Genomic DNA, 23366 nt, shown 5'->3' with positions numbered 1-23366 from the left:
CCAGTTAATTTGTAAATCTTCAACTTGGACCTCAGTTAATTTGTAATTCTTCATGACCCAGGGGGCGTGGTTTTACGTCAGGACGTCGCTACTCAATCGTGGATGCGGCTGCAGAGCGTGCATGGTGAGCATTTTGAGACTTGAGCCAAGCTAGTTTACTAGTTAAGTGAGCCTGGGACCGAGGCTAGTTTACTACTAGTACAACAAACCATTGTATGGTGCGGTGCAAACAAAACTCAAGTTCAATCAAGTGAGCGAATATTTGAAGTCGTTGAACGAATTATAATACGACATGGAAGACTGCTCCAAACAAAACTTACAAAACGCAGCAATTGGATCAGAATTTCAATGCAATCAATAAACACTATTGTAGGCCTATAATGCTGTATAAACCAGTTCAAACACTGGTTTGAAACCAGTAGGTTGGGTACTATAGCCGCAATTTGCAACCCTAGCTTTTTTATTTGTTTTAATAATGGGTTGAATCTAGAGTTGCAACCGGTTGCAACACGTACAAGCCATTGACAGCTGAGAAATTCTGTGCAGGTGAAGTGTTGGAGTTTGGAAGCACTCGTTTTCAGAGACAGACACAGAGAGAGAGAGAGAGTAAACACATCACTGATCACTCCCGTCTGTTGTTTTGTTATAGAAGGATGGAGTGCGAGAACTTTGTGTACCATCACTGCAGTAAACACAACATCATAAATAGATACATTTTTCACCTTAAAGATGGAGTGCCGTGATTTTTGTCCACCCTAAAACATTATCATCAGGTTATTAGATGAGGTCAGTGTCGTGATCTTCATATATGGTGGCCATATGGTGGTGTGACGTGATGTCACGAAACGTGACCATATGGAGGCGTGATGTCACGAGGCGTGACCATATACAGACGTGATGTCACCAGGCGTCACCATATATGGAGACGTGATGTCACCAGGCGTCACCACGTGGGGTGACTAACTAACGGACGGACGGGTGGGAGATGCAGGTTTTCATAGTGAATGCGACCTACGGTTGCAATAAATCCCAGAAATAAACAGTGGCAGAAACAGTGGCGGAGCCTAGGAGGAAAACTTTATTAAACCGACATGTTCATCACCCCTGATGAAGACCGGTATGAGTCGAAACATGTCGGTTTAATAAAGTTTTCCTCCTTTTTAACTATTCAGTGTGCCTGGATTCAGTGTGCCTGGATCTCTTTTTTCTACTGGTGCTCATTTATTGCTGTTGTTTGTTTGTTATTATTTTTTGCCTATAGCCCCAAGGGTTCATATGGTTAAAATACCCTTTTATTTGTTTCATGTCATAGGTCTATGTTTGAAATGAAATTTGTTATGTTATTGAAAACAGGAAATAGGAAAAGGAACTGTGGTAGCACCATCATCTTCATAATGTGATATTACCTTGTTTGAGTGACATTTGCCTTCGCTAATTCTTAATGGACATTTTTTGTTTTATTCTCCTTTGCTCTTACTGTTGTAGATGCCACGTCTACCCAATCAGAAAAAACGTGCATTTTGCAAACTTGCAGTGAAAAGAAGATGGCTGGAATATAGGCAAAGGCAGCAAGGTTACTCTAATTCTAAAATGTCCCTTTGGTTGACCCATTTTTAACTTTTATCTTCATATATAAAGAATCTGAGTCAGAGACTCTCAAGTATCCTTCTGAGGTTAAGTTCCTTCTTTGGCTGTCACTGATGATGCATTAGTATTACTCAAGGGTTGTTTTTGTATTTTAATCATAACAGAGTGGATCAAATTAGTGGAAGGAGTGGATGAAAGAGATGTTTGACACTGCTGAGAGGAGCATGTTTCTTAATGTATTATTATTAATTTTCTTTACATTCTGTCACCATCACACATGGCTTATTCCCCTGTAACATTTATATGAATGCAAGCATCCCTCTCACGCCCCATATCAACCAGCCAATCAAATCAAATCAAATTAATCTTTATTTATGAAGTACATTTCATAGGACTAAATTTAGTCCATTAATTATGCAGTTTACATAGTGTATCATTCCCCCCAAGGGTAACCAGAGAAGTTCTTCTCATGATATTCTTTCCAAGAGAATCTCCCATTTGCAGCATTTGACTGCACTACTTCCATCTCACCAGTAGATGTCAATAACATGCAAGTAATGAACTCATTCTCATTTTCAAGGATTCAGAGAGTCGTTTTGCCCCAGAGCCATGTTTGATTGATTGATTGATTGAAGAATTTATTAACAGTTTGCAGAATTACAGTACATTTCAAGCACAAACTCAATACAAAGGCTGTTAACTGTGAGTGGACGACCCAATTAAGCATTACACTTGTTTCCAACAGGGTCCACCATGTTCAAATCATCAAAACATTTAGAGACGTACAAATAGACACTTCTATAGACAGAACAGGAATTCATCAAAAAAGAATTCATCAAAAAGGAGGTAAAAAGGGAAAAGAAATATATACAGTGAGGGGAAAAAAGGGGGGGGGGCGGGGGGGAATGTAATATCTAAGGCTCTGGTTTTGCCCATCATCACTATTCATTCACTACACATTCCACAGAATTCCACACGTGACTTGAGTAAGTTGATACTAAACTGTCTTGTATCAAAGGAGTTCCTCTATGGTTCTGACACCTCCTGTATGCTTTTTTTGCTTAGTTTTTTTTGTTGGACATATTAGTTGGGAGAGAAAATGTTGAAAAGTCATTGTAAGATTTCTGACCAATGAACGTGAAGGAAACTGAGTTGCTCATTGGTCAGAACTCAGCTGGGTGGAGAGGGCGGGTAAACTTGGCTAATAGCAAAACAGCTAACTCAGTGAGTATTCTGGACGACGGTGGGGAGTAGATTAGAGCAGCGGGGTCAAAACAACCATAGCTGGCTACTAAGACCGTAAGTGAGCCTATACTAACTAACTAATATTTACCAAATAGCGTTACTGATAGAAACAAATGTACTGCCTCAATTATAAAGGGGTACATAACGTGTACGTGTATGACAGTTTTCTACTAGAATGAATAGCCTACTATTCTTTTTAAATATAAAACGGTTAATGAAAGTAGTAGTAAACAGCACCCATGCTGGCCTGGCGTATCTGAGACAGACATCGTTATCGGGTAAGCAATTAAGTATAAAATGCAAGCAATTAAATAGAGCATTAAAGTCTTAAAGCAATTCTAAAGTAACTTTTCTATGTTTTAGCGTGGAGGCGTCGTGGTTGACTAAAAACGTAGTTATGGTTCAAATTAACTGCAGCTGTGTAACATAAGCCATTTCATATAAGGCTCTGCTCCATCACACTAGGATGACGCTTGACTGAAATAACTGATGTACAAATTACAATACTATCCTCCATCACTCTGAAAGTCCTCCCAGCCAGTCTGTCCACCATGGGGTCAAGAAAGAGCCTTCAGCAGCTCTGCCCCTCACCTCTCTGGAACAGTGGAACTCCCTCCCCCCTGATATTAGAAACATGGACTATCTATCACCATATTCCAAACTCACTGTTTAGACCTCTGTTGTCTTCTGCTGCAAGCTGTACCCTAGTTTTGCTTTTTACTGTGTTTTTGTATTAACTGTTTTGAACCTGTTGTACGGCAACCTTGAGTGCCCTGAAAGGCGCCTCATAAATAAAATGTATTATTATTATTATTATTACTAGATCAGTTGCTTTGATTAAGTGACACAGTTGTACAGGGAAGCCGAGGCAAGCTTTTCAGATTTCCATAAGGCAGGTATAGAGTAGACCGACTACTATGTTAAAATGGTATTTGATTTGATTTGACAATAATACAAACATGTAAACTTACATAGAGTATCACACCATTATCAAAACGATAGATGCAAAACATCCAGGGCTTATTTCCATTTCAGAGAATAGTATGTATTAATACAATACAGTGATGCAATACTTGGGTAGAATTTGAAAAGGGAACGTAAAAGCACATAGTTGACCTATTATATTTGGGTTATCTGACTGTAATAACAAAGTTTGAGATTGATAGTTTATTAGTTATTACTAGTACAGTACTGTAGTTGACTGTGTCAGTTAGGTTACTGCTCTTCTGCTGCAATGTACCCTTTTCCCAGCAAACACTGTGATGGACAAAGAAGCTGTTTGTGAAAGTTGTGATTCAGTGACATGTTTTTTTTTTAAAGCTACAGCCCCTGCCTTTGATAATTAATAGTTTACATGGTTTCATACCAGTTGTTTACTTTACTGCACAGTGCACAGCTCTGATTGCTGTTTTTTGCCTTCCTTTCTGTCTTTGTCTCTCTCTTTGTGTGTGTACCAGACATAATGCCTTATCAACGCAGATGGCAGTTTGACAGGGACAGTTTATATAATGTGGACACCTACACCGACCGGCATACCGTTACAGAGACGCTCTCCCAGGCTATAACTGCTGCGCTGTCTGAGGAGCCAGATACAGATGGCAGTGTGCAGTTTGGTCAGATGCAGGGCACCGTGGTTGGCATCAGATATTACACTGGAGTGGTGAGTACTACTGAGTGGACATTTTGTCTGTGCTCTGTGGTCAGCCAGTTGATAGACAACACAATGAAGTTTATTTTACAACAGTCAGTCCAGGGGTTATCATTTTTACTCCCAACATAATCAGAAACAAAGCATGTCACCAATCAGTTGAACATGTCACCAATCAGTTGAAAGGTTGTTCCACAGTACAGTAGCTGACTGTAGCCCACTCAGTCTGCAGTAAACCTTACCTAGTTAATTTTGGTTCACTTTTAAAACCTCTGCATTCATAGTTTGTTCTTCATGTCTCACTCTGACAGGTAAACCCAGAGGAAATGGTCGCTCTTGTACGGGAACCCCAGAATCCATATGACCGTAATGCTGTGATGGTGGCTAACATGTACGGCAACCAGGTGGGACATATCAAACGAGAGTTGGCAGCAGCCATGGCTTATGTCATGGACAACAACTTGGCAAAAATAGAGGGGTAAGCCAGTTGAGTGTTGTATTTGTAGTCTCTATTTGGGTTTGTTTTTGGACCCAAACCTTTTAGTTTTCCTAAGTATATTAGGACATTGTATTTAGGAGCTGTGAGCGTATGTGTGATTGCTCTTCCAGGTTGGTGCACATGGGGAAAACCAATGCTTTCAATATGCCAGTGATGTTGACTTTCTGGGGGAAAGAAGAGCACAAAGATGCTGTGATTGAACGAATGGCACGGCATGGATTCAGACTAAACCTACATGGAACTAAACCAACCGGTACACACACACACACACAATCACACTTTTACACCGCCTCCCTTAGCAGATCTGTCTATTCAATATGTATTGCATACGCTGTTTTTCGTTTGGTGAATGAATTAATTAATTTTATTTTAAGTGTAATGCCACCTTGTGGCCCATCCCTCATAGCATTATATGACACCTTTTCACACAGTTACAATTATTGAAATATACAGTTCTTGTTACACTGGTTACGCATTGCTGATCGCATACAACATAAATACATTAAAATACAAATACAACCAAACAAAAAACATAGCAAAACACAAGTTAAAGGACCTATAACATAAAATTCAACTTTTTTAATTTCTTTTGTGTCTTTGGGGCTCCCATGTGTTTTCTATCCCGACATATAACCAATTTTGAACAATCAGGCTTTCATATCATATGGGTGCTTTAATGGAAATTGCTCACAGGAACAGCTCAACTGATTTTGTCCTCATCGTGATGTCATCAATGTCACCCTGCTTTGTATAATTCCTCCTTATTCAGTCTTCAGTTCCAAATTTCACTTTGTTCCACTTTGTTTACAATGTCCACCATTGTTGATTTTCCAAGCTGGCATGGAATGGAAACAAGCCTGTTTTTTTTTTAAATCTAGCATCAGTATTATAATGACTCAAATATTAAATAATTTGCATATCAGCACCCCCACCACCTCAGGACAAAACTGCTAAAACTGCTTTCCAAGTCCTGAAAATGTCATGGACTGGTTATATCAGAGTGGTGATTGAGGCTCAAACCATTAGAAATAACTTTGGGGGACATAGACAATATGATATTAAATATTAAAAGCAGTTTTAAAATGCATGTTATTTGCGCTTTAACATACATATCCCTCACTGGCTGTATATGGCTTTTCTTTTTTTTAGGACATAAGTTAATGATGACTAGTCGTGATGCTCGGGGTGGGCGTGCCCCCCCGCGTGTAATCATCCCACTGTCTGCAGATGAGGTAAGACAGTAGCAGAAATATACGGGTGAATAACCCTTTCATAATAAAGGTTTCAACTGACTATTCAAATGCTATTTTAGGACTAGACATTATAGTGCTGTGCATTCACAGTGAGGTTGTGTACTGTACTGTAAAACAGGGGTTCTCAACGTTTTTGGCCGGGGACCCCCGAAAATGCTTTGGCAATGTCTCGGGGAAAAGAAAAAAAAATCTTTTTTTTAAAAAATAATAATTTGGGGACCCCCTAAAATAATTTGGCGACCCCCCCGAGGGGTCGCGACCCACGGGTTGAGAACCCCTGCTGTAAAACACAATAGAGGTTGTGTACTGTACTTTTAAGGTGATGGGTATTTCCACTGGATGTGCTTGAGCCATAGTAGTTTATATGGCAAGTGTTTGTCCCGGAGAGATAAAACAGACATTTTATTCAATGCTTGTTTCATTTCCACCAGGTCTAAAAGTCTTACTCAAGACTTGTGATGGTTTTGTTTGTATTTCAATTGTGATCTAATTTCTTAGCCATGTCAGTGAAGTGTAAAAATAAAGTTACTTACTCTTTAAAACTATGTGAGTAAGTGCAATATCGATGACGATGTAATAAAAATGCAGGAACAAAAAAGTGACCAATTTCCAATATGTTTTATTTGAAAGTTCTGCGACCGTTATAGAGTAACTATTACTAACTAGTGATATAAAATAGTTTCCCAATCAATAGTGTAATCTGTATAGAACTATAATATGATTGTGGCCGTATGTGTTAGGAGGATGTCTGAGTGTGGGCCCTGCTTGACTTTTGTGCCTGTCTGAACTCAATGCTTTATTTCTTGCTCCATTTGTATGTGATCTCATTCCTCTTTAGACTCTTTATATGTGTGAATGAATCTATTCTATTCATGAAATGAGCTCCAACACTCATTGCTTATACAGATCATACAGATACATTTTTATTTTTAGATTGCATCAATCCTTTAATTGCTTTATTTTATTGAACTGCTTCACTTTATTCAAATGGATGTAATACTAATCCAAGAACATTTTTGAATATATATATATATATAGTTAATGGAAAATATTAATGAGAATAAATGTACAAAACTTAAAATAATCTCAGGACTTTGTATACAAGTGTAAACAGTATGACCTTTAACTCAGCTTGGCCTATTCTTTGAAGTATCTATTTAACTTGAAATTGCAACTTTTTTGGTGCAACAAAATAACAAATGTGTCCTTGTGGGTCAATTGTGTTTATAGACTTACAGACGTATAACTCAGATACTCGACTAGCATGCCTTATCATTGCATGGACAATGCACTGACATAATGTACTCTACCTTTTTACAGTTAAAGAATGCCTTTGACAATCTATTTGAAGGTCTGATGGAGAGTAAAGATGGAGAGAAAGATGCTGCAGAGGTGAGAGTCAATTAGCCAGTAGGTGTACAACCTGTGTGGTAAGCAGCAGTCAAAAGCATGATCCTAATTAATTAGGATCTGTATTGTATATCGTTGCTGTCGAGCAGACACTCTCCAGATTTTAACATTGTTTTTCATAAATGAATGCTCTATTGATAAATCATACTACAGCGTCCTATTTTTGAATTTTAATCGTGAAGAATGACAGTGTTGGAGGTTTCCACCCGACAACAGGCTTGCTGCTCGTACTTGTATGAGTTAGTGACGAATAAAACCCACTTGATTCATTCCTGTTTATAATTTGCCGTGCTTTCTATGTCTCATCTTTCTGACTATCTGTCTCTGTCCACCTTTGTCTCTGTCTTTCTGCATGTCGGTCACTTCCATTTCCTACCCTGCTATCTATCTGTAGTCGGTGTGCACTCCCTTGATGGCCCACCAGAAGCAGGCGTTGTCCTGGATGTGTGCATGTGAGAACAACACTGGTCTGCCACCCTTCTGGTCCATGAAGGGAGAACTCTACTACAACAGCATCACATGCTTCAATACCAAAGAAAGGCCACAGAGGGTCCGCGGGGGTATACTGGCTGATGACATGGGACTGGTATGACAAACAACATATGCATGCACAAAAGCATAGCTTATAGATATGTTGTACAATTGCCACCAAGATGCTCTAATAATTGTTTTGTGTGTTTGAATAACCAGGCCAATGCTTGCTGGGAACGATGCTCATTGGGAATGCATGCCGCTCTGGTTAAGCAATTCCAGTTGTACATGTACCCCTTGTCAGAGTATGCAGTATCCATATCATAGTACTTGGGAGGCTAGATACAGAGATCTCCATATATGGGCATGAAAGGGACAGACAGATACAGAGACACTTGGATTTTCAATGATGATCCAACCGACTTCTCGATACACACTTTGTGATACACACAAGTTTGAAGTCGATTGGTCAGACAGTCCTTGAGTTATATGTGAGATTTATGTGTGAGACTTGCATGTATAGATCATTGCTGCATCTTTAACTTTTAAATGTATTTCAGTAGATGATACCCACGACTTGAGAAATTACTGGACATCCACCATTTAATCAGACACAACCTCAAACCTGACTACCTTTGTGTTTCAGGGTAAAACTCTGACAACCATTGCTCTGATCCTCACTAACTTCCACAAGGGAAAGCCCCTGCCTCTAGGGAAGTGTGTAAGTATGCTGAGTAGGATTTTATGAATGATGATAAATGCTTTTCTTTTTACTTTTTATTGAATTTTAATCAAACATACATGAAAACGAAACGACTGACAATTGACAATACATACGATAAATGCTTTTCAAGAAGTATTGTACATGGCTGCGTTGATATCGCCAGGATTCATTCATGGGACCAGTGGTAAACTACAGTATGTAAGATCATTATTGATTTTAATCTGAGTGTTTGGACTGTTTTTTCAATATAGGAGGCACAATCTACCAGCCCACAGAAGGCGCATAAACCAGATGGTAGGCAACATTAAAGGACCATACTGTCAACAATGCAATTGTCTATTCACATACTATTACATACATTAAAAAAAACATTTACTGTTATGGCTTTATATTTTTACTTTTTGTTTGCAAAATTATATTGATTACCTAGTTAAATCAAGTTTAAGTTTATTTCCCTATTGTATCAAAATGTACCAAAATCACTACGATATGTATATGCTTTGTAGACAACAGTAATGTCAAGTATCCACTGCTTTAAAGATTGGATTTGTAATGAACAAATAATTCAAAATGATCGTGTGTGTGAGTGAGCAGTCACATATTGTAGAGTTTATCTGTCAGACGTGTCAGTTTGTCTGTGATTGTATAGAAGCAATAACAGATGTGGTTAATGTTATAGGTTCTGTTGCAGGAGGCAGTGATAAACAGGACAACACTGAAGTGAAAGAGGAAGCAGCAGGCTCTGTCTGTACAGACCAGTAAGTACTGTATGTTATTTCTAATATGGCAGGAAGATTATTCATTGGGTGTTGCCTATTTTGTTATTATTATTATTATTATCATCCCTTTACAAGAATCAGAATAGGGTTGACGTGGTGTCTACTATTCTTACTTGCCTCTGTCTAGGCTTATTATCCTGCCCTCAATGTCTTCACATATTGTACAGTTAATAAAATGCATTATTCAGGCACATTTCAGACCCCTTTTCTATTCATTCATTCTACAGGCCACAGGTTTCTGCGTTACACTCGTTTTTTTTAGCGTTATTAGTTATTATTATTATTATAGAGGTTGAATTGAACCCAGCAATAGTGTGTCTTGTGGGGGTTGGTTAAGCTACTCAAATGTGTAGTAATTGGCAGCGTTTTTCCTGGCTCAGGATGGGCCTTTGGGAGTGACTACTGTATGTATGACAGTAAATGCAAAATGTGAAACAGTAAAGGCAATGAGTCTGTGGTACCTTATTTTACAGAAATCTATGCATTTTGGTTATTTCTGACCATTGCAAAAAAATAACTATTTAAAACCAATGTGTGTGTCAGTGCCAGTTCCCAGGATGATGTGGTGTTCGTCGATTCTTCAGAGGTAGCTGATGTGGTGTTCGTCGATTCATCAGAGGTAGTTGATGTGGTGTTCGTCGATTCATCAGAGGTAGTTGAAGAATCCGGCAAGCCACAGAAAAGTAAGGATTCATGTAACCAATGAATTATCACTGTCTGACAGTGATAATGTTTGTGTTCATGCTCCATGAATGCTTCTTACATCTGAATACTTAACCTGTCCTTTCCTGTTCTAGAAAAGAAAAAGGGTAAAGCCACCAAGCCAAAGGCCAGGAAAGGTAAAGTAGAATGACTCTTCAAAGGAAGAGGACACCCCAGCTTTTAATGTGTGGCAGCAGCCGTCATTGAAATGACACAGGGCTCCTGCCACATGACATTTGAATGACTGCTGCGGCACATTAAAAATTATTCTGTGACTGCAGATTATTTATTTGATGAGCGGATTGTTGTCTGAACACGTCTCCAAGTACTGTCGGCATGCTTTGGACAGTAGAAGACTGCCTGTGCACATTCTTGCTTAGAGAATAGAGGAATAAATCTATTGATTTTGGACATTGTTGTAGCCCAAACATCAGGCCAGACATTCAAATTAGCATACTACAGAGCTTTTTAATAGTGTGATAACAGTTTTGCTGCAGTGGTACTTATCTACGTATGTTGAATCTTCATTTAATAGTGTACACTGCCAAAATATGACCATCCGCCTGATTTCCATTGTCTTACTGATGAACACTGCATGTCTGCCTTGCAGAGGCTCCAGCAATGCACGAGGATGTAGAATTTTTGCAAGTGTTGAGTGGATTAACATCAGATGGACACTCAAAGACTAAGACGGCTGCTAAGAGGCCTACTCCAAATTCTGGTGGGTTCTGACATTCTCTTGGTAACATTCTGTCAGTTTATTAGTTTCAAATTGAAAAAGAGTAATATTAATAATGTAAATCTTTGTGCGTGTGTAGGTGTGCAATCTTCCACCACTGACACTGAAGAGGACCTGTCGGCCCGAACCACTCTTATCATCTGCCCTCTGTCTGTGCTTAGTAACTGGCTGGTAAGTATGCTTACCCTAATGTTTTACTGTAAGTGTTATTGATGATATAAATGTTGATTATATCACCTGGACCAGTGGTTCCCAGACTTTTTCATGTCAAGGACTACCAAATTGACATTTATTATCCCACAGACCCCCATTTGAAAAGATTTGACAGGACCCCCATAAGAGAACATTTGTATGGCTCTAGCAGTGATTCTCAACCATTTCTATTTCAAGGACTGCCAGTGTGACATGCATTAGGTTACGGATCCCCATTTAATGGCATTTTTTATATCTGGGACCCCCAATTTATATTGTAAAAATCAATGTTAATTTAACTCTGAGAGTGTACAAATGGAACCAAATGGACCCATTAGGGTCCATTTGGTTCCATTTGTACACTCAGAGTTGCAGGCCCATGAGGGTCCATTTGGTTCCAAACTATCATTTAGCTGGGGACCCCCTGGAACTCCCTCAAGGGGTCCGGGGACCCTGGGGGTCAATGTACAATTGAAGAGGCTCAATGTACAATTGTTCATGCTAAGCATACTTGACCAACCCACTTCTATCTCAGTCCCAGCCTAGAGTTTCATGCCTCCCATTTAGCGAAATCAGGCATATAATGTATGTTGATGTGCTTTAAAATGTTATCTTCATGATTAACATGAATTGAATAGGCCAGCAAACCAGCAAGCTTTTTCCTGTAGGTTCCAGTAAGTTGATCTCCCGGAAACAGAACTTGGTCCTGATATATTGTACAGTACGATATGATGAAGCATGTTCTATGAATCTATGCCAATAGAAAATGCCCATTCTTGTTTTGAGTCCCACGGAGGGTCGTTCAATGTAAATAAGTTCATACATCATCATCATGGTCAATGGCCAACAAATGAAACATTGGTGACATTTGGCAGTGGGCTAGGCGGTTGTGCAATTACCTTTTGCAGCCCAAAATACACTGGAAGTACTGCACAAGTACTGTGGTGTGTTTTGTCACATGAAAAAAAGCTGTTGATGAATGATGGTGGCAGTGATGTGTCCGAACAAAAGTGTCAACACAAGAAGATTTTGGCAGTTTGGCAATATACTTAGAATGATTGATTTAAATAATTAATAGTTTGGAACCAAATGTACCCTTACGGGTCTGTAACTCTAACTCGGAGAGTGTACATATGGTACCAAATTCATTTGTACTTAGATACAAAATTGTATCAAATTGGGGTCTGTGGTCTAATGCATATCAAACTTGGGGGGTCCTTGAGAATCACTACACTAGGTCTTTTCATCCCCTTCCCTCTTTGTGTTCAGGACCAATTTGAGCAGCATGTTGCTCCTGACGTGAAGCTCAATGTGTATCTGTATTACGGGTCGGACCGCAACAGAAACAAAACGTTTCTGTCCTCTCAGGACATCGTGCTGACCACCTACAATGTCCTCTCTGCTGACTTCGGGGTGAGTGGAAGCCAGGGTATATGTATGTAGGAACATTATGTTATGGGAAATGTATGCCTTGGTCACATGATCCTTTGACAAATATGACGATGTAGCAGTGTTCATTTTTCCACATATTTTGGTTTAGTCTTTTGAATAACACACCATTTAGTCTTGGTCCTACTTAAGTTTTCTGAAATTGTTTAATCATAGTCGACTATACAATACTATACAATCTTAGTCTTAAAGCAATGTTAATTTTGCCAGAAAAGATGAAGTCTTTAGTATTTAGTATTTAGTCTTAGTCAACAAAATTAACACTGTACTGTAGATGGCTAATTTGACTCTGTAATGTATCGATGAGGCTGACAATGACTTTATATTCCAGTGACTAAACGTCTTTAGCAGGTACAGATATCATACAGACCGGCACTGTCGTTAAATGTAGGCTGCTACGGGTGCCTGTGAGGCACAACCACATTATATCATTATATTATATGAACAACCATAATATGACACGCCCCTTTTATACACAGGTTTAATGTTTGTCTTTAGTTCAATGTTTGTTTTGTAAACACCATTGACAACGCCATATGTCATAATGTGCCATTTACGTCATATTGTCTCTATTGTTAATGGCGTTTAATGTTTGTGTTTGCACCATTTGTTTTACATCACCATTACATCACCTAATCAACATGAGTTAGACTTTAATACTGTATATTAACGCCCCTCACTTCACACGGGTGTGATTTTTATGTTTTGTTTCCCTTCCTTTTTTCTTTTTTTTCCTTTTCTTATTTCATACTTAAAAATACCAAAGTGCCCACAAGAAAAAAAAATGTACATGCTGCAATTGTCACCTTTTGAGTGCAGAGTATCAATTCACGAATCACAGATTAAGCAATGCAATCATAGTCAACTCATATTCAGTCAATAGCCATATCTGATAGGTGGTTTACTCTGTCTACCAGACCTGGTATGATATGAAAATCTTTCAGATCAACTGTTCACCAGTGGTTTTTGGTTGGCCTAAACAACTGTGTGCTATGGCGAACCTGCTGGTGTTTCATGTCTGACACTTGTGTCACAGTCTTGTGTCTGTGAGTCTGAGTCTGAGTTCATATCAATGTCCTGTTCACTAGTGTCATGAAAGGTTTCCTAATTTGTTTTCTGCAGATGTTTTCAGTTCCTCCTGTACTGTCTCCTCCTGTACTGTCTCCCAAGCTATGTGTAACTAACTACAGATCTGTTATTCACACAGCATATAATATATGCTGTGTTATGCTTTTATATGAGTGGCAATGTCAGGCAGCTGTTTCACATGCTCTCTCTGTATCTAAGAAGAGACCTTGAGCTCTTGTTCTATGAAATTAACTCTTGTTTATCTCTGACAGAAAGGGAGTATAACTGTCTCCAGATAAAATGTTCTTTTTAAACTTTTTAATGAACTAAATGTCCTCTAAATGCAACATTCAAGGATGTGGCCTGCACATAATGACTACACAAGCTTTTATATATCAGTATGCGGTTGCAGCGGTTATACACCACACAAATCTTATTTATCCCACGATTTGGTAACCAATTTGTTTTCACCCGGTGCCAATTGCCTAAACTGTAATCCTGGGCACTACTGTCCCTCTGCCAACCTGGGGAGAGCATTCAACTGATTTCAACTGACAATTATATTGACTTGATTTCTGATGAAATTGTAATTTTTGTTGATTGAGATCAGTTATGAATTAGCCTTTAGGGACAGGGGCAACCGATGTCCAGTATTATTATATATGTTTTTTGACTGATTTTATTATGTCTTTCTACCTTTTAGAATAACAGTCCCCTCCATGGTATCAATTGGCTGAGGGTGGTGTTGGATGAGGGACATGTGATACGGAACCCCAATGCACAGATGAGCAAGGCTGTACTGGCGCTGAAAGCACATCGCCGCTGGATACTCTCTGGTACAATCACACACAGACACTATAGTGGTATCATAATACGTCAGAGTGCCGGTCAGGTCTAAGCCTAATCAAAGGAAAGTGTCAACGTTAGTTATGGTAATTAATTCCCAACCACTGCCCTACATGAAATGAAAAAACCTTACCCAGCCCTCATGAATTCCTGCAATGAAACAATATAATACATTTGTCAAACCAGTTTGTCAGTTGTCCAGCAAGATAAGACCTGAAGGACAAATCTCTGGGTGGACAAACACTTCCTTCTTCTTGATCGCTTCCCATGAGCGGTTGGGAGCACTGGCAGGTTGTAACATGTGTAGAAACAGGCCACTTGTTTGAGTTCATGGCCATATACATGTATAGCATGTCTTGAGTAGAGGGTTTGATGTCAGATCAACATATGGATCACGAAGCGTCGCGATCTTCATATATGGAGACAGCCATATATGGAGCGTGTCATGAGGTGTGATGTCACGAGGCGTGATGGACTGACATCCATATATGGTGGTCAAATCCCAGGTTGGATATCAAATGTACAGATTGCAGCTTTAACACTGAGGATTTTATATACACACACAGCATTTAAAATATAGCTGTTTGTGTCCCTCCGTCTAGGAACACCCATCCAGAACAGTGTGAAAGACCTGTGGATGCTGCTGGCCTTCCTATGTCTGAAGCCCTTTGACGTGAAGGAGTGGTGGGATAGGGTCATCCAGAGACCTGTTGCACAGGGAGACAGGGATGGCCTCAAGTGAGTCACTAGTACACTACATAACAGTTACATTCTACTTCATGACTTTGTTGATATCCCACTCTGTACTCTGTGTGCACATCTGCACACAGAGTACCATCACCTAATCAACATGAGTTAGACTTTAATATATTAGCGCCCCTCAATTCACACAGGTGTGATGTTTAATATACCAATCCAACTTTGGTACTTCCAACTGTCCTTGTTGACGTATATATGAATAGATAGACAGAACTTTATTGATCTCACCCCACTACAGTATGTAGAGTAAAGAACTTACTAAGAGGAAAAACATAACTCAACTAGAAAAAGTGCCCTTCTGGGCACAGGTCTCCACCAGGAGTGTGTGTGTGTGTGTGTGTGTGTGTGTGTGTGTGTGTGTGTGTGTGTGTGTGTGTGTGTGTGTGTGTGTGTGTGTGTGTGTGTGTGTGTGTGTGTGTGTGTGTGTGTGTGTGTGTGTGTGTGTGTGTGTGTGTGTGTGTGTGTGTGTGTGTGTGTGTGTGTGTGTGTGTGTGTGTGTGTGTGTGTGTGTGTGTGTGTGTGTGTGTGTGTGTGTCGCGGCTTGGCCACCATGAGGCTGATTTGAAAACTGTCAAGTGGCATTTCTTCCAAAGCCTAGTGGGAATATGCATGCACAGTTTCACCACAATCGGACGTTGCGTTGAGTAGTAGATTTGTACAAAACGGGTACAAAGCGGGCTACTCCTGAAAGGTTTAGAAGCCAATTGTAGCCTATGAGGGTGGATTATGAGAAATCAAACAAACCCGTCTTGATCACATGACTATGGAGAAAAAAATCTGAAGGAGTAATATTAGAAAATGTGTTTTACATATGTAGGCCTCCTGGTGGCGCTATAAAGAGCATATGTGAAATATTCCAGGCAAAGGTTTTTCCTTGGCCTCTAGGGAGTTGGCATACAAAGTTATCCACAGATCCCTGCAGTTAGCGGTAACAACACTTTTCGGCCAGTTATAGCGCCACCATGAGGCTGAGTTGAAAATGTTCATGTGGCATTTCTTCCTCGGCCTAGTGGGGATGTGCGTGCACAATTTCACGGAAATCACACGATGTGTTTATGATTTGCAGCATTTTGTTTGAAACTGAGCACTCCTGCAAACTTTGGAAGCCAATCTTAGCCAATCAGGATGGAGTCTGAGAAATCTGAAAGACCAGTTTCGTTGAATGGCTCTAGAGAGACTGTGTACCAATTTGCGTGATGTTTGGACAAAATCTGTAGGTGTACTGTCCAAAAACTTGTTTTGCACAAAGAGGCCTCCTGGTGGCGCTATAACAGGCCGTTCTGGACATTTTGGGGCAGAGGTTCATCGTTGGCATCCAGGGAGTGTGTGTGCAAAACTTTGCATCGACCGGGTTAACGGTGCCGGAGATTAGCTGTTCACAGACGGAAGGACGGACACACACACGGACACACGGACGGACGGAGTGCAAAACATACTCTCTCCCCATGCCTTCGGCCTGGTGGAGACAACAACTTTCACGGAAGCCTAGATCTGCTGTCTCTATATTTGCATTGCATTCTGATGACAGTTATACGGTTATACTGATATGAATACCATCAGCATTATAAATACTTTATAACGACCCAACCCTACCACACACATTGTGCAGTATATACTAACAGTCACAGACATTTTGACAATAAGGCACTGTTGTGCAGTACAAGAGAAGATAACCAAAAGTTGGAGGATATTGAAAATGAGATGATGATGCAGAGACATCTTGAATTATATGAATGCCTTTAACCTGGATGCTCTGTGCAGGAACCTCCAGACTCTGGTGAAGTGCATCACCCTGAGGAGAACCAAGTCCAGCACGGTGAATGGGCACCCCCTGGTGTCTCTGCCTGAAAAGACGGTGTGTGTGGAGCAGATTGAAATGACCCATCAGGAGAGAAACGAGTACGAGATGGCGCGCAATGAGGGAAAGACCACCCTTAACAGGTACGTGTACGTACGGGTGTGTTGACTGTGTGTCAACGTTGCAAAAATAGTTATAGTTATAGTGTGTTAATGGTGTGCGTGTGCGTGCGCAGATACGTGGCTGAGGGGACCATGATGAGGAACTATGCTGATGTGCTGGCCATCCTGATGAGGCTTCGACAGCACTGCTGCCACCCTGCTCTGGTGGCCAAAATACTCAAAGAACTGAGTAAAGGAATATATATGTTTTGTTTTATCATTGGATAGCTTCCTACTTCCTTGTAAACAATGCTGTAAATAGCACGTAGACCTGCGAGCAGAGCTGCTCTGCCAAAAAACAAACAACTGTAACATCAGAGACATTTGAAGAAACAACAGACGATCCGTGCACTCAGGAGTAAAAAAAGAGGAACGGCCTTTATTTAATTAAAAGGCAACTGCCAAGATGTTTCGACCTTGGGAGGTCTTTATCAGGGAGAAAAGGATGCATGAATTAATTTCGTCCTGATAAAGACCTCCCAAGGTCGAAACATTTTGGCAGTTGCCTTTTAATTAAACAATGGTTGTTCCCCTTTTTTAATCCTGAGTGCCTGGATTGGCTGTTGTGTTTTTTTAACATTGTTGTAATGAATAGTTTATATATTGATGAGTGTCCTGGCGGGAACTTAAAAAGGAAGTTGTGGTGTAAATTATTCAGTTATTCAACGTGAACCATACGTTGCCTCCCTCCTTCCAGGTTCGTCTGCTACGCCGTCTGAGCTACGAGAGCGTCTGATACAGAAGCTGAGGTTGGTGCTAGCCACCGGCTGTGACGAAGAGTGTTCTGTGTGTCTGGAGTCAGTGCATCTGCCCGTCATCACACACTGCGCCCACGTCTACTGCCGCGCCTGCATCGCCCGGGTCATCAGCGCCGAACAGGTACACATGGGCACGTCGTTCTCAAACGTTTTCATGCTATGCACCCCATAAATTATTGGCCACGTACCCCCATTTGAAAATGTTTTGTGCCAGGGACCCCCAGAAGAGAAGATTTGTGTTACGCTGAGCTTGGATTTGCTATTTTTGAATAGCGAAACGTATAAAATATGGATAAAGTGCTTAAAATTATTGTGATGCATTGGCTTTTAGGGTATTTTGTTTTTGTTTTGTAGGTCAGTCTATGTGACATGTGGTTGTAGTCAGGCCTTCTTTAATTGAATATTTCCCTCTTTGTTTTCTATTGTCATGCGTGTCCATGTGCATGTGGGTATAGGACAAGTGTAACACTGTTTTCTATTGTCATGGTGTCCATGCATGTGGATATAGGACAAGTGTAACACTGTTTTCTATTGTCATGGTGTCCATGTGCATGTGGGTATAGGACAAGTGTAACACTGTTTTCTATTGTCATGGTGTCCATGCATGTGGATATAGGACAGGGCACGTTGTCCTCTCTGTCGAAGTGACATTAAGACCAGCCAACTGGTGGAGGTGCCACCAGAGGAGTTGGAGGAGAAAGACGAGATGCAATCTGAGAAGTGGAGGACCAGTTCAAAGGTACACACAAACACACCACCGCCATAATAAAATCATATTTTAATTCAAATCTATTAAAATTATCAATAGTTTGGTCATTAATACAGTCTAAGAAAGAAGAGATAAGAAAAGTCCAAGCCAGAGAAATGCATTCCATCTACTTAAAAGTATGGTCTGCGTATTTTTTTGAATAACTTGGGTGGATAATTTAGCTGATCTACAAGCTCACAATGCATTGCATTGTAATGTGCTGAGCGCCAACTCGGGTCCAGTTTACTAAGCCTAGAGGGTTTAAGTGTTAATATATCCTTCCTCCTTGTTGTTCCGTGGGTGTGTGTACAGGTAGATGCTCTGATGAATAATCTACTCCGTCTGCGGAATGAGGACTGCACCATCAAATGTCTGGTTGTCTCTCAGTTCACACGCTTCCTCAACATACTGGAGATCCCACTCAGGTAACACAGGCACATTTAACAACTCATTAAAACCGGGAAAGCATTTGTGTCATCTTAGATTTTTGCGTTGGCTTTTCAGACAAAATAGTGAAAAGAATCTGCCCATAAACTTGGGTGATGTGCTGGAGCCAAAAAGGAAACCAAATGAACAATAATTAAAGGAAACCCTCCGCTCCCTTTAATTATTAACCCCTAATTGCTCCCAGAGCGCTGTAATAATAGCTCTTACTGCTCCTTGTAGTTATAGAAAGGGTAAATGCTGGGGTCAGATTTCATGTATTGTATTGTATTGTATTGCAAATATGAATATACAGAGGCAAAAAATACCCCAAAGGAATGGGGATCAAATTAAAATAAATATAATTATCATATATTATTAATAAATATAATTATCATATATTATTATTCCATTTGTTGCGATACATCGTTGATGTTTAATAATGCAAGTGATCCCTGACTGTAATGACTATATTTGACTATAGTAATGATCATTTCTAGATTTTCTGTTTTTGAATTTTCAGATAATTACGTTATTTTTAAGAAGGGTCCTTTTTTCTTTGAGACAGACTGAAGGGAGGCCAATCTCAGAACCCATCAGCTAATCATTTACTTTTCCAGATTTGTCTCTGGAAGTAATGGCCAATTTTGTGGGATAGTTTAGTGTTACTGCCACTTCCTCTTCCTCAAATTGTTGTGACACCATTCTTGCTTAGTATTAATTTCATACACCTCACATTTCAAGTTGTAAATGATGACATATGGGAAGAGGAAGTGCCCCTAGCCCCCAGAAGCAAAAAACATTGAACAAGTCAAGTATTTGCCAATGGATTCTGAGATGGAAGGGAATCTGACTGGAAAGTCTTGACTCTTGTGGCATGACTTAAACTTAGACCAGCAAGAGGCATGTTTGAGGCGAGCACATTAACCTACACACTATATACACTATGACTGTATACGTGACTCTTTTCTCTTTCCCAGGGAGCAAGGCTTCAGCTTTGTTCGTCTGGATGGCAGCATGCCCCAGAAGAAACGCGCCCAGGTCATCCAGGAATTCCAGAACCCCGCTCCTGACAGCCCTGTCATCATGCTGCTGTCTCTCAAAGCCGGAGGGGTGGGGCTTAACTTGACTGCCGCATCTCACGTCTTTCTCATGGATCCGGTGAGTTCTTTGAGAAGAAGCCGGATAATTGGATGGATGGTAATGACATATTATGTTTCAAATAAAATTGTTCCAAGTGAATTCTAATATGATATGTTGAGCTATGGATAATCAGTGATGCAAATAGCCTGCATCCTTAGACTCACTAAGGTCGCCTTCACACCAGAAAGCTTTACTGCGATTAAAACAAATCATGCTGCACATTGTCGGACAGTGCGCTTCCTTTGGCAGGTGTGAAGCCTCAATCGAATCCTAATGCGCATCAAAGAACCGCATTCTACTCCGCCAAAAAACGGGGGTTTCGCTTCGCTTCCAATCGCTTTTGATTTGGTGCAGGTGGGAATGCAATCCGCAGCAAATAAAGGAAATGAAGCTAAGCACAGTTGGAGATGGAGAAGGGATATTAATTTTACGCAGTGCAAAGATGTCCCGTTTAACTGTGGATAGATGTGGGCAAATAAGGAGAGTAGGAGACTGAAGCCCTCATTGAAATATGAGGTCGAGTACATTAATCAATTGCTTAATGAAATAAAAACACTAGTGTACAGAGTATTCAGTCCGTCTGTGCGTAAACATGGAGTGTTGTCACTGCTGTCACTGTGTGGGGAGGGAGTGGTAACTTTCTTCATGTCGATAAACTTGTAAACGGAGGTCGGATTCATTTTGTGCTGCTGTCTGCGCTGTGCCTCTTTTATACTCTGTTGTACAGAGTATAAATGTGTGTCGCTTGCAAAAAAAACTGATTTACAAGCTAAGCTGCATTGCATCACATAGCCGAGGATGAAGATTCCAACTTTTGTCTGAGCACTGTGGCCTCATGGATTAAAGTTGATCTCCTTGTAATCGCTTTGTTTTCATATCAGACTTGAACACTAAAGGAATAAAATGGCCATCCTGCTTGCTGTATCTGCTAAGGTTTGTTTAGACTCCATTACATACTACTGCTGTGCCTTATTGTTTTTGTGTGTGTGTGCGCGCGCGTGCGTGCGCTAGGCATGGAATCCTGCAGCTGAGGAACAGTGTATTGACCGCTGCCACCGCCTGGGCCAGACGAGGAAAGTGGTGGTCACCAAGGTCAGAAACTAGTGGATGAAGATTACAACTTTTGTCTGAGCACTGTGGCCTCATGGATTAAAGTTGTTCAGTTGCCACGACTGATTTCAGTCATTTGGATTCCATAGAAGCCAGCATGTTGCGCAGCGAAAATAGCCTATCCACAAGCTCTCAATTGTAGATGGGCTATTTTCATCTTTTTTATTATAATTGTTTTACCCATTTTGCTCCACAATTTATTCGCTATGCCAATTTCTCCCCACAATATACATTTCTGTTGTCACCGCTCCCACCCCAGCCTGTAGGATTACAGGCAGTGCCAATTATCCCCTCACCGCCCAGCTTCCCTCCCCCAACACAGGCCAATCATGTTCCACAAAGCCGAATGCATGGTGGTGGCGGGCAGCTGCTTTTCCACTGCGCCACCAAGCTATATTTTCGGGTATCATTTAAGTCTGGGATATTTCATAAAAGCGAAGGGTAAAGCCCCACTCTGTGATTTCTTCACCTGGTTGGCAGTATGTAGAACAGCAAGAACAATATTAGTAAAACATCATTTTACATAGTGTCGTTTAGGAAACAGCGCTTATGTGTGGGGGGAGGGGGCTCCTTTCACATTAGGACAGGTCAGTAACTTTCACTCGTGATATTTTATTTTGCTTGAATCCATGTGGCCTGTTGCTCCTTCTGTCTGGGCCAGAGTTAACTAGGTAGTTACACTGTATAGTTGTAATGCCCAATATCAAGATTGGAGACTAATTTGATTTTCTGTCCAGTTCATTGTGAAGGACTCGGTGGAGGAGAAGATGGTGCAGATCCAGAGGCAAAAGCAGGACCTGGTGGAGAAGGCCTTCGGTAAGAAGAATGCAGAGAGGAAGACATCACGCATTGATGACATCAGAGCTTTGATGGATCTGTAAAAGGATGCTGCACACACACTTAATTGAATTCACTTTTACATTGAAGGATTTACAGACCAGACTGTCAGTTGGAGATTCAAAAATGTTTTAACACCGTTTATCTGTGTGGTGTGTACAGTACATATTTTGTTTTGAGATCTGCCAACTCATGTTTGAAGGTCTGATTTGTTTTATACTTCATTTAATTACATGCTGTATCCAATCCTTGCATTAACATTTTATTTATGATCAGTTGTGATCCAGTGTTTGAGTTATGAATTAGGGGATGGCAGATTTTTGTACAGTATTAGTTAATTTTGAGGCATTTTGACTGTTCGCACACCATTGGGTGTTATCCAACAGTATACCAATTCTGAAAACTGTTCTTTCAGTACACATTTCCTGTTTTGTTTCCATTTTTTGCAACACATTCCATTTACAAGTGGAAATAAAGTTGTAATCAAAATGAATAGGTTGTGGGTCTATTTATATTACAAATGTAAATAAAATAGGTTGTATTCAATCATGGCAGGAATTTCAGGGAGGCCACAGCCATTGTTGCCCCTCAGTTTGGCCTTGTGCCTGAAAGGCAGGCCCTGAGGCCACAGTGGTGTTTGCCCCAGCTGACTGTACCACTTTCTACTCAGTCCCCATCTTTTAACCCTCCAGTGACTGGTGCAGGGATGACCATAAGTACCATTTCTTTCACTGCAGATAAGTATACATAAGGAAGCCTTGCCGAGCCGTGAGGCAGCATATTGTACAAGTACACCCCCTGGACATGACACTAGTATGTCGCAGGGTCTTACCCCCAATCCAACCCTTGGGAGGCATTGGGTCCCATTTTTCTGAGTCTGGTAGTCTCAAGACACTGTTGACTCACATCAAGTCAGGGAAAAGAGGGCCCTGTTTTTCCGTTTATTTTTTGACGATTGGTTCAGTCTGGTATGGCCCTGGCTGGGGACTTCCTGGCATTTGTGCCCTCAAAATATAG

At 40.5% G+C, this 23366-nt stretch overlaps 1 protein-coding gene across 6 annotated transcripts; it reads left to right on the top strand.

Moving 5' to 3' along the window:
• The first annotated feature begins 18 nt into the window (after positions 1-18).
• On the top strand, positions 19-22914 carry LOC306942576 (helicase-like transcription factor). 6 transcript variants are annotated; one of them, XM_079528573.1, is made up of 26 exons: positions 2910-3110; positions 4290-4492; positions 4792-4958; positions 5090-5232; positions 6129-6211; positions 7553-7624; positions 8037-8228; positions 8760-8834; positions 9089-9131; positions 9517-9595; positions 10160-10235; positions 10269-10299; positions 10414-10455; positions 10929-11039; positions 11137-11228; positions 12519-12662; positions 14470-14602; positions 15215-15350; positions 17133-17312; positions 17405-17520; positions 18028-18209; positions 18705-18827; positions 19149-19261; positions 20240-20420; positions 21414-21494; positions 22250-22914. In XM_079528573.1, the coding sequence occupies exons 1-26, from the start codon at positions 3008-3010 to the stop codon at positions 22391-22393; spliced, it is 3045 nt and encodes a 1014-aa protein (XP_079384699.1). In that variant the 5' UTR covers positions 2910-3007; the 3' UTR covers positions 22394-22914. The 6 variants fall into 6 exon arrangements, with proteins under 6 accessions (XP_079384700.1, XP_079384702.1, XP_079384701.1 ...); XM_079528574.1 differs by lacking the exon at positions 2910-3110 and adding an exon at positions 19-124 and having other exon boundaries at positions 10160-10299; XM_079528576.1 differs by lacking the exon at positions 2910-3110 and adding an exon at positions 1491-1573 and having other exon boundaries at positions 10160-10299.
• Positions 22915-23366: the final 452 nt, after the last annotated feature.

The sequence above is a fragment of the Electrona antarctica genome, assembly GCF_951216825.1.
Source record: "Electrona antarctica genome assembly, chromosome: 18".
Lineage (NCBI taxonomy): Eukaryota > Metazoa > Chordata > Actinopteri > Myctophiformes > Myctophidae > Electrona > Electrona antarctica.
The sequence above is the reverse complement of the archived record's forward strand: the minus strand, read 5'-3'. Positions and strand labels throughout refer to the sequence as shown.

What these genes read in the sequence shown, in the direction of transcription:
- LOC306942576 (XM_079528571.1), top strand. Translation starts at nt 3,008, where the DNA reads ATGAATAGCCTACTATTCTTTTTAAATATAAAACGGTTAATGAAAGTA. An exon ending in GGAGACAGGGATGGCCTCAA is followed by an intron (nt 15,351 to 17,132) that starts GTGAGTCACTAG and finishes TGCTCTGTGCAG; the next exon opens with GAACCTCCAGACTCTGGTGA. An exon ending in GGGTCATCAGCGCCGAACAG is followed by an intron (nt 18,210 to 18,704) that starts GTACACATGGGC and finishes ATGTGGATATAG; the next exon opens with GACAGGGCACGTTGTCCTCT.